At 36.1% G+C, this 18,003-nt stretch overlaps 1 protein-coding gene across 4 annotated transcripts; it reads right to left on the bottom strand.

Annotated features, from left to right (window-relative positions):
* Positions 1 to 802: 802 nt before the first annotated feature.
* LOC137747138 (agglutinin-like protein) lies at positions 803 to 9,033 on the bottom strand. Of its 4 annotated transcripts, XM_088680696.1 has the most exons (10): positions 8,585 to 8,979; positions 6,914 to 7,202; positions 4,939 to 5,068; positions 4,306 to 4,433; positions 4,118 to 4,227; positions 3,934 to 4,020; positions 2,617 to 3,336; positions 2,364 to 2,521; positions 1,237 to 1,640; positions 803 to 1,126 (listed from the first exon to the last, which is right to left on the bottom strand). In XM_088680696.1, exons 1-9 carry the CDS (start codon positions 8,606 to 8,608, stop codon positions 1,268 to 1,270), a joined length of 2,019 nt encoding a protein of 672 aa, XP_088536822.1. In that variant the 5' UTR covers positions 8,609 to 8,979; the 3' UTR covers positions 803 to 1,126; positions 1,237 to 1,267. The 4 variants fall into 4 exon arrangements, with proteins under 4 accessions (XP_088536822.1, XP_068343266.1, XP_068343267.1 ...); XM_068487165.2 differs by having other exon boundaries at positions 4,118 to 4,433; positions 8,585 to 9,007; XM_068487166.2 differs by having other exon boundaries at positions 803 to 1,640.
* Between the last annotated feature and the right edge of the window lie 8,970 nt (positions 9,034 to 18,003).

The following is an 18,003-nucleotide window of genomic DNA, read 5'->3' as shown; positions in this document are numbered from 1 at the left end:
TGTACTAAGATAATTTTTCATTGAAAAAGCAAATGTGGGGTGTATTAAGTATGTGGAGTTATTCAACAATTTGTGGGATACTAATATAATAAGCCAAAGTAGAAGTAATAATATAATATTAATAAATTTAAATTAAATTAATAATAAAATATTAATAGGTACAAATTAAATAATATAATATTTGAATCATGTTTCTTAGTCCGACACTACATCAAACGCTTCATTAAATCAGTCCAGTTTAATCTATTCCAATCCAGTCTAGCTTAGTCCTTGCTGCTAGTCCTGTTCAAAATAATCCAATGAAACAAACGCACCCTTATTGTACTTTAATTGCTTACGGAAACTTCTCTTCAACCTCCCTAGGTAAGGCCAAGTGAAAACATATATAATACTATTATAAAGGGGTAGTCCAAATTAATATTATTATATAAAAAAATATTATTGTTGAATTAATTTCCATGAAAAAGACAGAACTGCATTACACCTTAAAGGTTTGGGAGAGATTTTTAGTGTGTCTGAAACAAAGACTGGTGTTAGAAACTTATAAAAAAAAAAAATTCAATTAATTGTATTATGACACTTAACATATCAAGCCTATGTCACTAAAATATTCATTGAGGTTTGGGGATGCTTATCAAAATGGGCCACGACGACCTCTCGGTTTTGCCCATATACACCCTTAGGTTTTTAAGTTGCACCATTTAAGCCTTCTGTTTGTTTGGCTGTTTTAGATGCTGTTAAATAGTGGCTATGGAATCCATTTGGTGCTGAAGGTATAAAAGAATCTCAGTTCAGCTCTGGATTTATTTTCACCATCTGAACGTATATATTTCTTAAAAGCCGAAGAGAGGCGAAGAGACGGATCCAATGTGCACTGGCTCCCGCCCTTCGTACAAGAAAATATTACTTACACAGGTTTCAAGTATTGCCTTGAATATGTTTAAAGGAAACACACCAGCTAATCTTATGACACTAACTCTTGCAACGTGCATATATATATGCATGCAACCAGTTTTACAGAGCACAATGATTTACAGGACACTCCCCGTCGGTAATGACTGATGTCCGAGACTGAAGCTCCACAAACACTAAGACAACAACACAACAAAGCCTTTTCCCACGAACACTAAGACATCGAAAGAAAATCTCCACATTACCAGTAAATCCATACATCCATGTACGTGAAACGTCTTAAAGTATTAACAAGCATGGGAGAGATAAAGGAAGGAATTATACCCTTGTCGAATTCTGAGGCGCAAAGATTTGCTCACAGAGAAGCTTCAACCTTCACAGTTCCACCATGCGCTGGTGCCGGACCATTGTTCGATGCGTTTTCCGAGATATCCATCAAATGACTATTTTTAAACTGGTCCACAGAACCGGGATCAGCCGATGGGCAACAACTTTCAGATCCTTGGCGAGGAAAGCACTGCTTGATCTTCACACTGTCAGTAAAGCATTCATTTGACAAGTTCACTAAGCCTGCTGTCTTGCATTCACACGGCAACTTGGTAGGAGTAGGTGATTCAGATGCAACGGATTTTTTTCCGGATGAATCCAACGGTCTATGGAAGAGCAAATGAGCCACAGTTCGATCTATGGGATTGGTCTCTGTTTCCAAATCCGGTATCCCACCAAACCTACAATACCATAGGAATAACAGGAAAAGTGAGTGAAGAAACAATCACTAAAAACAAAATGTTTCTTAGCCCCAACCCAAATATAAAATTGACCGCAGTTTGTACACCACAAATAGATAGAGCAAAACAAAAGCTCGAACATTCAGCAATACAAAGGCTATCGAGTATAGTCAAGAAGATGTAATACATGAAGGACTGGAGTAGCTGTGAGTGTCTGTAGAAAGTTAATAGAAGATAAGAAATGTATACAGCATAAGGTAGTTTTCTTTATCAAATTTCCACGGACCAACCAACCTTTCCACCTTTGTCTCTGTACAAGAACCTGGCTGACCATTCCACTTTGGTGAAGATGTGAGTATTCAACACAATATCAATTGGCAATGTGGAGAGTCCCAAGATTTTTTTAAGCATTTAGATTGCATCCTTCGATATGAGATATTCTCAACACACAACCTCACATGGACCATTTTTATGGTTGACATGGCATATGTGGGACTATGGAGCATGCCGCGGACCGTATTAAAATATGAGCATCCAAGCCAAAAACAGTTGGCATGGAGAGGCCCAAGATCTTTTAAGCACGAATGCAAGAGTTCCATCTTTCGATGTGGGACGTGTAAAATCCATGAAGGCATTCAGCATACAAAGGATAACCAACACTTGCAAAATGAAAATGTAAATAAAAAAAAAAAAAACCTATGAGAACAAAGAAAGCTTTTTAACCTGTTATGACTATTGATTTCGTCCTTTGCAACAACTTCATCCTCATCCTTGCTAATTTTGTTTGAATTGCTAGTATCACTATTATAATGCCTCTGCACTGCACTTTGAGCCAACCGGAACAAGCTATCCCGTATGCAAAGCCTTATTTTGATGTCCAACTGTAGTGAAACATTGTTTTTCGGTTGTAACTAAATCCAAGTTATCTTACCAGGAAGAGAATCTACTTTGAAAGTGAACTTGAAAGTGAACATACCTTTGATACAATATCTTGAAGCCTATAAAGTATTGTATCCTCCGCTGAGTGATCATCAACTGCTGCAGAAACCATATCGGAATCATCTTGTTCTATGGATGAGTTTGGGTCCAGAGAAGGAAGAGTACTTAAGCCTTCAACTTCCAGATCAGCTCTCTCAAAGTGCTGAATTTGATTTTCCTGCGGACATTTTTGAGAGCTAGACTGAGTGGTACTAGAGATTTGATGACTAAGTTGTTGCTGTTGCTTCTGAATGGCAAGCATTGCCTGTAGTTGCTGCCGCCTCCTCAACTTTTCAATTTTTTCTTGAGGAGACATGGTTAGCGGCTTTGCAGAAGTATCTAATGACTTGTTTATAGTATTTGCCTTTCCAGGAGAAACTTCACAACCAGAAAACAAAATTTGATGCTTAAATTCCCCAGGCTGAATGTGAGATGACACATGCATAGATGGATTAGTGAGGTTCCCATACATAGACTGGGCCACACTTTTGTTTGAGATATGCTGGTAGGGTAAAGACTCGGGTCCTTGAAGCTGTCTCTTCTGACTGAGAGCTGCAGAAGGAGAAGATTGTACCATGAAGCGTTCCGATTGGTTTTCAAAATGTCCAGAAGGGGTTCTTGATGAAGGCCAAGTACCATAAAAATCTTGCACTGATTTCTCCTCATTTTCTTCCTCCAACTTTTTACGACACCTCATTAACTTTTTCTGCCTAGAAACCTGCATGTATGAAGGGAAAAACACTATAACCCATTTGAACGATGAATAAATACAAACTATAACAGTAGTTTGATACGTCGTCATCAGTAAAGTCTTTCCTCGAGGAAATTATGGTGTCAAAGGAAATGTTCAAAATATTACATAACCGTATGAATCCATAGAAGAATTAAAATATATCTTTAAAGTCAGACGGATAATTAGAATGATTATGACATTTCTACAATTGGTGTTAAGTACATCATTCTCTCTGAATGCGAGTCGATGAAATGTGAAAGTAGTACAATTTGATCTACATAGTAAGTAAAAGATTAATGATAGTACTCTAAATACCGCTGGCACCTAGGTTCTAAGGGGAAAACTCTGAAAAACACGATATAAGATGAAAACAACCATACTTTGACTAAGGATAACCAGGCTATGGACACTGCGCCTCTTTAACAATTTGGTTACTAATTACTCTACCTCCCAGCTAAACAGACTTTCATTACAAAAAATTGACACTCCGTTTACTTTTTACTTTCATAACTGATTTGCCTCATCACAGGACCTTGACATATCAGAACATAAGAGTAATAAAAAGAAAAAAAGTGGCAGTACCTTATCAGCTATTTCATTTGGGAAAGAAGAATTTTCAGCATTCAGGTAAGGATTTGTCAAAGTGCTTTTTCCTGTGTCCATATCTGACTGAAATTCAAATACAATTATGAGATCACTTGGCCTGCTTTATTAGGTGAAAGACATGACTACGCTATGGACTAATCATGTTTAGATTAACCCTTACCTGTTCCTTGTCCACAGGCTTACTTTTACCTGCAGCATATTCTACTTGATCAAGAGTGTCATGCACATTCTGCAGACCATGACCTGTAGAATAATCCATATTCCCATAGCCTGGGATGATCGACTGGTCATCTTTCTGGATATAGTCTGATTTAATTTCCAAATGCTCAGAAGCATTTGTTACCGCACCTGATGTGAAACTCTGTGAATCTGAAGATACAGGAAAGGCTTTGATTGGACTGTTAGTTGCATCTCTAGAAGACCATAGCTCTTCATTATTACCAAGACTTATGTTGCCAAATATAGTGTCATCATTGCTGCAAAATCATTAATAGTTTGAGACTACAGAGTCGGATGGATACTATTAATAGTATTTAAAAAAAAAAATGGAAAGTAGAATAATCTACGTAGAGGAATGGATAGAGGAGTATCATCACTTATTAATATTTATTTCATGGTCTGAAATTTTAATGCAATTTACTACTGTGTATTTTGCATATGGTGTACTTTCAGTTTGTGAACTTGTACATCAGCGGAAAAGGAAAAATGGGGTACTTGAAAGGAAAAAGGCCACAACCGTCGCGGAACAAACCTAATTTTTTTAGGCATGGGTGTTTAGAAACTACTGAGAAATAATGAAACTACACAATTAGTTTTCATTTAATTAGTTCTGCAGATCGTGCCAGCTTGTCAATTCTGAAAAGAATAAGACTGCGCTGCAATTTTTTTTGATAGGAAAAAATAATCATTTATGTCAGAATGTTCTCGAGTCAAATATGCTCCATTAACAATTAAAAAAAAAATGATGTCATTGTAAATTACCTGAAAATCTGATCAAGATCATCAAAACTTCCAATGTTAGCCCATCCGTAGTCAACAAGATCACCTTGTTCTTTACCTTCATTGGAGTTTTGAAAAATTTCACCATCTTTATCAAGTTGGATTCCCTCAGCTGTTAAAAAGGGTCAACATTTTATAAGAACCACAAATATTGTAAAATCCAGCTGAATAATATATAAGATGGATGAAAAATTCATCACTTCTATACAAGAACAACAGTCCCCTTCCCCAACACACAACAAATAAGGAGCTGCATTAACAGGGATTCCTTTATAATGCTTTGACAGCAGACACCATCAAGAAGCTAAAGGTTTATCCTACCAATTTAACTCCACATCCTCCCCTCTGTCCTCAAAGAGCCTTATGTTCTGTTCTAACCTAACACTCCGCATGAGAGAAAAATCAGCACATCTCTAGACTGAGCACCATTTTGCTATCCTCCTTCTGCCCAACAACCCTCCGACAATGATAAAAAAACAGATCCTTGGACCACTCACAAGTCACAAAAATAAAAACACCACCAACATGCAAGCCCAAATCTACCCAGTGAGTCAATGTAGAAAAAGTAGTCATAAGGCCTTCTTCTTTGGAACAATTTATTTCTAAAATCATTCCTCTAGCTCAATCCGATACTTAGACTCCTTCCTCATCTAACAAATCAGTCTCCTTAGTCATGCTCAAAATTGTGTTATTTAACTCACATCACCAGAAATTTTCTTATTACACACTTTCAGCTTGTTAAGCTCATTGCAATTTCTTTAGAAACTTAAAACCTTCTTTCAAAACAACTTAAAACCTTCCCATCCCTGAACTGAACACTCCAGCCACCATCTTTCAAAACAAGCCCTGAAAGACTTATGTTGCAACCACTAATCATCAAATCTAATCACAAGATGAATCCACCAGAACAGTATAACGGTTAGTCCAAAAACTAGGGTTGTCATCCAACATCCAGCTACTCCCTCTCCCAATCAAGTGCAAAAATGAATCTGTACAACTTAGAAACCAAACCTGTCATTAAAATTGGACAAGCAGATTGATTGTCCTGTAAGACCTACAGAAACTTCTCGGCCTCCCTAATCAGCCTGTCAAAAAACTTAATACTTCTACTCGCTTCTCCAATAATCATGTAGCAAACCATGCAGGTTCTATTGAACAACCAAAGGAAATGTGAGAGTGGGTATGTATGCATGCAGGCACAATTTATAGCTATTTCCTTATCATGTTGCTATTTAGCTTCTTTGTCATTTTTAGAAAGACCACATCCCACATTTTTTTTTCATTGAATACAAGTTCATGTTTTTGACTTCTAACTTCATTTTGTTGATCTAGCAAGTTAAAGACACATGGAAATCACCATGAATATTGTTTAAAGCATATATTCTACCAACATTATGCCACATCAACTCAATTAAAATCTCATATTAAACAATTGCACCACACTATCACTAATATTCGAATTTCAAGCAGTTCGATGCAATTGAGTTTTTCAGGTGATTTAACGAGTTAATCAGAGATAGTCTAATTGTGTTCACAACTTCATAGAAAAAAACTAATGGAAAGATTGACGTCCCAGAAAATAACAACACTTAACTAAAAAAGACTCAGCATTTAATAAACTATAAAGGTCCTAGGAAATAATAGAAGGACCAGTAGTAAATGGAGCTGAGATAAAGACCAACTTTTCAATAGGATACAATGAAGCATAACAAATTAACCTAAGCCTGAATAAAAACAATTGATTTCCATCGTCAATCAGAAATGTACATGGGTTAACTGACACTCAATTATCAATCCCCTCTGACCGGTCTCTTTGTGTGTTAGTTTGTCAGTGTTTGTTTCTCCAACATCTTATCCAAACCAAACTAAAGATGCTTTATGATTAAAATATAGATAAATAATAAATCTTAAATGAAGGTGATAATTTCAGTTAAGTTGTTGTTAGGTGCTTCAGTACCTATGCAATGTTGTTCACTTTTTGCAACATTAGATAATGATAAATCAGGCCACGAGTCCATTCCAAATTCAGAGGTAGAAATTCCTTCACCCATATCAAAATTGGAACTGCTTTCCAACTTTCTGTCTTGCAAGTCAATTTTGGACCCATGGATCTTCTGTTCAGTAGGCTTCATGGTGTGAGATTCTTGTTTCCATTCCTTCTTGTTGCAATAATCATCACTTGCCTCGTTATAAGGCACAATATGATCATCACTCTCACCTGCCTCACCCCATATTATGTTTGCAAGCTGCAAGAACAAAAGAACTTTAACATTAGCATGAGGGCATGCCAAGAACACTATTTAAATAGTATCGTTGAAAAGTTGGTATAAACTACTTAAATGATCACTGAAGGTAATAGAAGAAGATTCTGTCAGCTCGGTGGCTTATCACTTCTTGAGATTGCATAAATATCAGAGATATAGAGACAAAATCAATAACTGCATGAGGATTAATGTGCACTCATTGGACAACCACAAATCTTGAAGCTTCATGATCTTTTACAAATTTGGACATGACTTCCACCATCCTGAAGGTTAAAACCCAAAAGAAAAGCATGCAACTTCGCAAATTTGAATGGAGAACAAAATGCTAACATTATCCAAGCACATTTGCATGAGAAACATGCTCATTGCATTCAAGCATTTACACACCTGATAAGCCTACATCCCTTTTCCCAAACATATGCCAATTCTGCAGTTCCACAATACAGCTTTCGTAGTTTTCATTGTTGTTTATGTGTTCTATAACTACCACAGTGTGTGTAACAGCCTTCGAGACAGTGCTTTATAGCTTTCAAGACTAAGACTTTATTAGTATTTTTTTTTCCTTGTACCTTCTTCACTCTTATATTTTCCAGTTACAGTATAGAAACCCTAACGAAACACATTTTCCATAGAACTCCATATAACCCCTAAAGCTCAATATTTCCTGCATAACTTCCACTTCGAGCAACATCAATTCTGAAAATGTTGTTTATCCGGTCTTCATTTCATTTCACTTTAATGAACCCTAGTTCTGCCCGATTCTGGTTTCTTCGCCTTGCTTTCACTCCACCAAGGACCTATGTCACCATCATGTATAATCACTTTATCCCCTACTTTTGATGACTACATGCTCGTATCCTCATACTAACAAGCAGTGACTCCAATACAAATTCAAATTGGCATTCCAAACACCTTAACAACATAACTGATATTCCGTTTGTTCAACAACTAAACCGCCTTCGGAACTGTTCATTCTTGGATTCTCTCCATTGTGCTTCAATCGTTTTACAAAAATATAGTCGAAAATCTAATCAACTTATTTCGCAAATTTCTCACTGAGTTCAAAGTTTACTAACAACCATTTCTTTAGCTCGGTTTCTCATTGGCTAAATTGTAACACAAATTCAAGAAATATAACTATTTGACTCTTGTTTTTGGTGAATAAACCCAAATTGATCACCAAAAACACACAGAAATTCACCTAAAATTCAACAATAGCAACGGAAACTCATATCTTTTCACTCAAAAACCAAAGAAAAATTCAAAATTTTAATCATTAACGCAACAAATTTAAATGTTTTAATCTTATTGCTTAATAATCCAAAAAATATTGCGAAGAAGAAGAAGAAGAAGAAAAGGCACACCTCCTCGTCGTTCCAATCAAACATCTCTGAAGAAGCCACAGTTAATCGCAAAACCGAAACCGAATTCAGATCGACGCACACAGTTTGGTCCACACATCGCCAAGAAACTTCACACTGTCAGCATCCAATCAAACCTTCCAACACGCACAGAGATGAAGAGAGAGACAGAGAGAGAGAGTGAAAGAGCAGAAGCACAGCCCTTCGGAGCTAGAGAGAGAGAGAGAGAGAGAGAGAGAGCCTTCGAGAGCATGGCAGAGAAGCGGAGTCGGATTTGTGGTGCGTGGACCCGAAGTCACGTGAGCCTCACGTGAACGGGTGAATTTTGGGGACACGAGTGACGGGGAAGCGTATCTAAACTCGTGGTCAGAGAGAGGGGTGATCTAATGCTGCGACCTGATTGGCCGGAGGACTTTTCGAGGTCCGGTTTTTCACTTGCACTTGCATTTCGCACCGGTTTTAATTATTTTAATTTGGTTTGTGGTGGACGCTGGGTCTGGAGGTCGCTTTCGAAAGTGGGGCTGGATTGAACCGAAGCCACTATTTTTGCCCACGGGCTCTTTCGATTTTGGAGTGGGTGGGGTGGGTGGGTCATTGTGGGCTGGGATTTTAATTGGGTGATTTCGGGTTGTGATTCAAACATGATTGAAATTTCTATTTTAAGAAACACTCCATCTCTTCTTTTGTCTATTACGACTTTCCCTTGCACTACTTTTAGCTTCACCTGCAATTGAGAGATTTTAAATTTGAATTTCGTAAATAATGAGTTTGTAATTAATTTATTATCTTATTCTTTTAAATATATCAGTTTATAAGAAATATATATATATATCATTTAAGTGGCGTTATTTGTTTATTTATTTATTTATGACAAAAATGATAAAGTGTTTCATTATTAAGAACAACCAAATACAAGAAGTGCCTGATGGGTACAATTTTAGTGGCGCTATGTATAATATAAATGATTGTCATGTATTCAAATAGTAACTAATTATCCTATTAGATGGTACTCACGGTATAAGAGTATTTTCTTATAGAGCGAGCATGTACCAATTGAATGGTTTTATTTCAAAGTCCAACAATAAAAATTTTAAACTATAATAAATAACATACAAAGAAATGATTTTGCATAGACCGCCGAATTTTTCATCTGAATTTGGTTTGAATTCGGTGTAGTTAACATAAATATATAATGTTTATCGATATTTAAAATCTGATAATTTAATTATGATTTGAATCCGATATGTGCTAACCTAACAAACCAATTATTGATTTTAGTTGATCTGGTCCAATTATAAATCAATTTTAAGGAGCCATGTTAGTTCCTTAAGGTCCCTTTTGTTACACATCTTTAAGTGGGTCTAGGCTGATTGAGTCAAATCTCTACATCTTCATCATGGTATGTGACTCACTGAGTTGTTACTTGTTGAGGTATTGGTCTTTGACCCTTTATGTAACATTCTATATCGACCAACGGAGAGGGGGTAATGTGCCTTATATGTACATGCCCACCTCCATATAGCACGGGGCCCTTTGGAAGCTCACTGGCTTCGGATTCCATCAGAACTCCGAAGTTAAGTGAGTTTAGGCTAGAGCAATCCTATGATTGGTGACCCACTGGGAAGTTACTCGTGAGTTCCCAAAAACAAAACCATAAGGGCATGGCCCAAAGTGGACAATATCGTTCTACGGCAGAGCTGGTATGGGATGTGACACCTTATTTGTTTGAAATTTTGAATGATGCAAAATTGAAAATGTAATACATATGAATTCTGGTATGTTGGTTACTTGCTTAATATGAAAATATGGAAATGTTTTGAATATGAGTGTGTTGATATGTCATGATAGGATTTTTACCACCTACAAAAGTAGAAGTAAAAACACTTAAAAATACTAGCAAGAGAACAAGATAATTGTAGTATAGATGGCTCAAGTAAGGTTGTTCTCCACATGAATTATTTGAAACCATTTATGTAAAAATTAAATCTTAATTAATTACTTAAAACAAAGTTTAGAAAAAGCTGATTTTAGAATTAAAAATAATAAAAACGAATTTTAATTAACCATTTTAAGGAAATCAATTTGAAAGTACACGGTTTTTAAAAATCAAATTTTAAAAGCACTAGGTTCCGCTATCACCTTAACAATCCTATATAGTTTTGCCAATTACTTATGAATTACAAGTGCAACTTTGAAGATTAGGTTTTCCTAATGCATATTCTACTTGTGGCATTCAAGATGGAACGTATATCAAATATGTAATCCGTCTGTGACATTCAGATCAACATGCATGACTCATTACGTTTTGTGAAAACCCTTTGAAAAACCCTGAACCCTTAAGACGTGGCATCTGCCCACAAGAAGCATTCCTCAATTTTCGAGTCATGGCATCTGCACTAAGACGTGGCATCCGATTATTTATTTAAACATCCTAATGATCAAGAAGCATTAGACACAAATACAATTTAAGCATAGTGATTAATATTTCAAAATATGGAAGCACAATAACATAAACAATTGAATAAAAGACTACATATTCATGCTAAGGCTAGTGGCCTTGCCCTAGCAAAAGAGAATTAATTATGTAAAATCATAAAGCAAAATATCATTAAGAAAAGGATAGAAAATACCCTGTAAAATAAAGTTTAATCGTCAAAAGATCTCTAAGTCCAGTTCTCCAAATTGATGTGTAGAGGAACCTAATGGCTAGGTATCTACAAATTAAAATCTTTCATTGCAAAGATCTTCTAAAAACTAAGAAACAAAATAAAATAAAAGAAACTACGAACTGTTGTAGCCTATTTTATTTGACAGGGTTAAGGGGGCCGGTGGCATGGAGAAGAGAGAGTGAGAGAGATGTGTTTGTAGAATTGTAGGGGAATGTGTGTGTTATCCCTTCTATATAGTGCCTTTATTTATAGTAGTAAAATGAGAGAAGATATTCCTTCATCCCCAAGGAATACAAGATGTAATAGGAAATGATAACTAGAATTAAATCTAATCTAAGATTTACACAATCACACTTAAACTAGGAATGTTTACAACACTTCCCCTTGAGTGTGTAAATACTTAAGGTAGATTTAGCATCATGCAGAAGTTGAGGAAGTCGACTCGTCGACACTGATTCCAAGGAAAAACGCTTATTCTCAATAAGTTACGAACTTGCATAAGTAAATAAGTCTTACTGAAAAAACCCTAAGGCTATGGCAAAAACCCGAGTAGGGACAAAATCCATAGTCTAAGGAAAAATGCATGAGAAATGCAAAGTCAAAAGGAACATCTACAGGATGTCATCAGGGATATAACCAGCCCAATGTGGGCACCTCGTTAAAACCTAGTCAGCTAGCAAAAGTCCAGTGGAAAAAATGCTCCTAATCGTAGAGAAAAAAAGTACATTAAGATCAAACAAGTATCTTCAGGATACTCCCCCTAAGTTTGACACAATTCCAAAGAGAAATAGCAATGTTACAACTCAGAAAGTTTACGCATAACAATTCTATGAACAAGCTTCTGAAACATCGTCTTCGACAGTGATTTGGTGAAGAGGTCGGCCAAATTGCCTTGTGAACGGATTTGCGTGACTTCAATATTCTAATTCTCTTGTTGTTGATGTGAAAAGAAGAACTTCGACGCAATGTGCTTGGTGTTGTCTACTTTGATGTAACATTTCTTAAGCTGTTCAATGCATGCTGTGTTGTCTTCAAAGATCGTCGTCGGGACATCAATGGTGGGATAAAGATCGCAGGAGCTTCGAATATGGCCCACAACTACTCTCAACCAAAAGCATTCTCGAGTTGCTTCATGTAAGCTGAGAATTTCAACATGGTTGGACGAAGTGGCAACTAAGGTATGTTTAGTTGACCTCCAAGAGATTGCGATGCCTCCAACGATAAAGACATAACTTGTTTGAGAACACACTTTGTGCGGATCAGATAAGTATCTTGCGTTGGCATAACCAACAAGGTGAGAATCGACTTGAGAAGCAAGGATTGCGGCATCACTCGAGGATCCATAGGGATAGAACAAGCCCAAATCCATAGTACCCTTAAGGTAACAGAAGATGTCTTTCACGCCAGTCCAGTGTCTGCATGTTGTTGCATTACTGTATCTTGCCAAAAGATTAACAGTGAACAAGATGTTGGGTCTAGTGCATTGAGCTAAGTACAGTAAAGCGTCTATTGCACTTAGATAAGGAACTTCAGGCTCCAAAATCTCTTCATCATCCCCCTTCGGACGGAAGAGATCTCATTTTGCATCTAGCGATCGAACGACCATAGGAGTACTCGAAAGCTTCGCTTTATCCTCATTAAAGCGACACAACACATTCCGGGTGTAGCTCGATTGATGTACTAGGATTCCATCAAAACAATGCTCTATTTTGAGACTGAGACAATATCGAGTCTTATTTAGATCTTTCATCTCAAATTTCGATTTCAGGTGCGCGGTAGTTCTCACGAGCTTTTCAGGAGTTCCAATGAAGTTTATGTCATCGACATATACTGCAACAATAGCAAATCCGAAATGTGACTTCTTAATGAACACACAAGGGCATAGTTCATTGTTCACATATTCTTGACTAGTCAAATACTCACTCAAACGATTATACCATATTCTTCCAGATTGTTTCAAACCGTAGAGTGAACACCTCAGTCGAATTGAGAGCGTGTTCCGGGGTTTAGAAATATTTGAACCACTCAAAGTAAGTCTTTTGGGAACTTTCATATAAATTTCCGTATCAAGATCCCTATAGAGATACGCAATTACTACGTCCATCAGCTGCATACCCAGTTTTTCGAAAACTACCAAATTGATAAGGTAGTGAAAAGTAATCACACCCATATCGGGTGAATAAGTTTCATCATAGTCAAGCCCGAGGCGTTGTGAGAAGCCTTGTGCAACAAGACAAGCTTTGTAAGGCACAATTTCGTTCTTCTCATTACGCTTCCGAACGAAAACCCACTTGTAACCAACATGCTTCACATGTAAAGGAGTAGGAGCTACATGTCCAAACACCTTATGTAATACCTTGAAAATTTAAATATATGAATTTTATATTCATAATTGTGAATATGTGAAGAAAATTGAAATTAAATCGATATATGGTCCCAAAGATAGAAATGGGGAAAATCGTAAAGTTTTGTTACGGGAATTATAAGAATGTACGTATTCGTGGTATTGAGAATTTATGTTATTTTTCGGGAAATTATATTAATTTATTTGATTTTAGTTTTAAATTAAACTGTTTACGAGGTTTAAAGTTTGGAAATTAACTATTTAAAATTCGTAGACCTTTTTAGGTCACATTTATATTTTCAATAGGGCTTGAACTCACAAATGTGTAGGCACAAACCATTTGTGAAACAGAGGTATAACGAAAGAGTTATTAACGTTTAAAGTTAGGGATATTTTTGCAATTTTGCTCTTAACTAGAATCCTCCAAAAAATCTGGAGTCTGAGGTGTGCCATTTGTGTGGCTGAGATGAAAAGGAAATGTTAGAAAGAAGGAAAACGGGGGAAGGGGAAGAGGAGGCCGGGAGGAAAAAGGAGGGATGAGGGTGCACACGATCACGAATCCTGGTCTAAAACCCGTGCGACCCGTCTCCTCAACCGACGGCTCCTCGCCGGTTCTCGTCCAATTTTTCAACGAATTGGACCTATAAACCGCTCCCAATCATCACCTTGGCCCTCTCTCTTCTAGTTCCACCAAAAATTAGAGGGAATTTGATGGTATTTTGGTACAAAAATAGTGATGGGTGCGGCGGGAGACCTTGCCCAAAATCCATCAATTGTGAAATGATTTCTTACAATTACCTCCACCAAAACCCTTCCCTAGATGGCTGGAACAAAGCCTAAACAATGGTAGAGGTGGCGGGGCACTGGAGGTGATGAGTTGAGGCCACCCATTTATAGCGTTTGGGCGGTTTCGAGCCAAATTGGAGCCTTTCCAGGCCAAACTGGACTTGGCTGCAGGTATAAAGTTTGCTCTACTCTTTGAGATCTTCATTTTTGCAACTTTTGAGAATTTTTAGAAATAGTTGAATTTTCCGACGAGTCAGGGAGGCCGACCACCACGCACGGCCAGGGAGCCGACATTGTGTTTTTATGCGAATTTCGCAATTCTAATTATGCTTTTGAGATCTAACTGCTATGGTTTGAATATTAATACGATTGTGGTATATGTGGGACTAAATGAATACTTTTGGATTTGGTTTGAATTTTGAATTATGAACTACGAATGGCTTGATCCTTGTTTAGGATACGTAGGCAGTTTAACGAGACGTTAGATGCAACCATAAAATAAGTGAGGTTAAACAATTCGAGGAATAATTTTAAGAATGAGAATTGATTTATAAAAGAAAGTGGTGGGAAGTGAGAACAAAATTAGTACGTTGGTGTGGAAATTTTTAATTATGAATCATGGATAGAGACAAGGAATATAATTAAAGAATTACAATAGGTGGTACTCAAATAATAGAGAGGAATCCTTTGTTGTGAATTTATACTAAATGAAGGAATTTGGTAAATAATTGGAGTATTTTACTTATGGTTTTTAATTAAAGGTTGATCATGAATTTAATGTCAAGGATCAGTGAATTGAATTAAGAAATCAGAATTAATGGTAGTCAACTAAACAAAAGTTTAGTTTGGGCCTTTCACCAATATCATTTCCCGAAATTAATAATTTTTGGGGCCGGGGCATGACAAATGGTATCAGAGCAAATGATCATCCTCTAAGAAATGTACTATTCGTGAATCTTGTTGGTGTGAATTATGACACGCATTATGGTTGCATTAATTCATATTTTTAGGAATAAAGTGGCATTCATGATTTATATGTGAAATACATATATAAATTGTATTATGATGGTGGTGCAATTTCCTTGGTAAATATGGAAGTTTCGTTAATGGGAATTGAGATTTGCGTTTATATTGCATTATTTCATAAGTTCTATGAGTATGATGGAAATTATGTGGAATGCATATATTGTGAATTATGATGCTTTGAATTGAATTGAATGGGAGTATGAAAATTTTAAAATATCGTATTCATGTTATAGCTTCAAAGTTGAGCATTTGATTAAAGTTTTGGATTAATCTTGAATTGAATCGATATTAGGCTATGCATTATGAAAATGTTGAATGCTAAGGTGATTGTGAGGTGGTGATAAGTAGATGGAGAATTTATATTATACCTGGCACTTGAGAAATTGAATTGGGCGAAAAGGCCTGTGGATATAAGGGTGGATACGTGAGATTGGGCGAGAAAGGCCCGTGAATGTGAAATGGGGCGAAAAAGGCCCGTGAATGTGAAATTGGGCAAGAAAGGTATGTGAATGTGAAATTGGGTGGAAAAGGCCCGTAAATGTGAAAAAAAAAAAAGTGTGATGTATATTGGCCAGGTATATTACAATCTTTTCCAGCTTACAAGTCATTGATTGAAATAAAGGAAAATGATGGTGGAATCATTATTCTGTCAATGATAAGTGTGGATATAAATTATAAAATGTTATGGCCAACGATAAATGTGGTTGGAAATGTTAATATTTGTGGAATGAAATTATAAATTGTGATTATGGTTTGCCATTCTAATGAGAATGGTGGGTGGATATGAATGAAATTATGGAATGAAATTTGAGTTCATTTAATATAAGAGGAATTATGGCATGAAATTATGATATTTTGTTAGCCACGATAGTCATGGTTTAGAATTTGACTTTAGATTTGTAAATGTAAGAGGAAATTATTGGACCACTATTAGTTAAAAGAGATTCATTGATGCCCTATTTTCTACACAATTTGTTGCCTCTTGACATGCCAAAATACGTATGTGGTGTCGTGACAAATTTGGGGGGTGTCGTGTGGGTTCATGACAACATGTTCATATACTTCTTTTTATTTTCTTACCAAAATAGTGACTATGGTTTTGGTTGGAATTTTTGCTAATGTCAATTTTAGTGGTTTGGTTTGACATTGTGATGTTTACTCAGCCACTGATGATTACAGCTAGAATTGATGGAGAAGTTTGTAAATTTAATTTTGATTGGTTTGGTTACCACAATTATAAATTGTCATTGTTGAATTGGTTATTACGAACCAAGTTGAGGACGAGCACTTATTCTCGTGGCTATGTGATAAATAAGGTTTAGTTTTGTTGGCCAATAGAGTGTTACATATTTCAATTTTCTCTTTTAATTGATGACATGTGAATGGCATTCTGAAAGAGTGAGTCACTCATTTATTATATTTGTGGTTGCACTTTGAAGTAAATTAAAAACAAAAGCGATTGAAAGAAAGATTTAAAGGGCTTTAAATTTTTACCATGGGCAATTTAGTTAATTGCGAAAAATGAAAAGAATCATAGAATGAGAATTTATGTTAGTGGTGCTGCGAATTTGGCTTTAATCTTCTTTCCATTAATCAGTGAGTGTGATTGGAAATTTCCAATGAATTTGGTTGAAATTTTTGATATTCGGTTTGTCAATTATAAAGCTTTGGCTTGAAATTTTGAGATTCTACTAGGTTACTAATGGATGACTTCGAATTTTGATATTAAATTGGCCGAAAATAGTTATGGCTGGAAATTTATAATATGTATGCTGCCAATATTGAGTTTTTTTATGTTGGTATCGTCAGTGATGGTGGTTAAAAATTTAGAAGAAGAATTGTGGTAACGGCTGTGTATAGCCAATGGAGGCAATGAGAAATTTTGGCTTAATGTGGATATTTATTCTGCCAATGGATGTGGCTGAGAATTTGAGAGTGTGAGTGAGAATCACGGTTATTATTCATTGAATGCTTATTTTGGAGCTTAAATAAAGTCGTAAGATTGAGATTGTGATATCTTTCACCATTAAAGGAATGGTGGAAACAATTCCAATTCTTTTTTGCTATTCGATGGCTGAAATCTCGGGGACAAGATTTCTTTTAATGGGGGTGATTGTAATACTCTGAAAATTTAAATATATGAATTTTATATTCATAACTGTGAATATGTGAAGAAAATTGAAGTTAAATCAATGTACGGTCCTAGAGATAGAAATGGGAAAATTCGTAAAGTTTTGTTACGGGAATTATTAGAATGTACGTATTCGTGGTATTGAGAGTTTATGTTATTTTTCAGGGAATTATATTAATTTATTTGAGTTCAGTTTTAAATTAAACTGTTTACGAGGTTTAAAGTTTGGAAATTAACTATTTAAAATTCGTAGACCTTTTTAGGTCACATTTATATTTTGAATAGGGCTTGAACTCACGAACGTGTAGGCACAAACCGTTTGTGAAACGGAGCTATAACGAAAGAGTTATTAACGTTTAAAGTTAGGGATATTTTTGTAATTTTGCTCTTAACTAGAATCCTCTAGAAAATCTGGAGTTTGAGGTGTGCCACCTGTGTGGCTGAGATGAAAAGGAAATGTTAGAAA

This window comes from Pyrus communis, chromosome 2 (assembly GCF_041283825.1).
Source record: "Pyrus communis isolate YQ-2024b chromosome 2, ASM4128382v1, whole genome shotgun sequence".
Taxonomy (NCBI): Eukaryota; Viridiplantae; Streptophyta; class Magnoliopsida; order Rosales; family Rosaceae; genus Pyrus; species Pyrus communis.
The sequence above is the reverse complement of the archived record's forward strand: the minus strand, read 5'-3'. Positions and strand labels throughout refer to the sequence as shown.

Coding starts and splice junctions, on each gene's coding strand:
- LOC137747138 (XM_068487164.2), bottom strand. CDS start 8,608: ATGTTTGATTGGAACGACGAGGAG. Junction 5,069..6,913: donor AAGTGAACAACATTGCATAG/GTACTGAAGCAC, acceptor CCTTTTTAACAG/CTGAGGGAATCCAACTTGAT. Junction 2,522..2,616: donor TTCAAGATATTGTATCAAAG/GTATGTTCACTT, acceptor GTTTCACTACAG/TTGGACATCAAAATAAGGCT.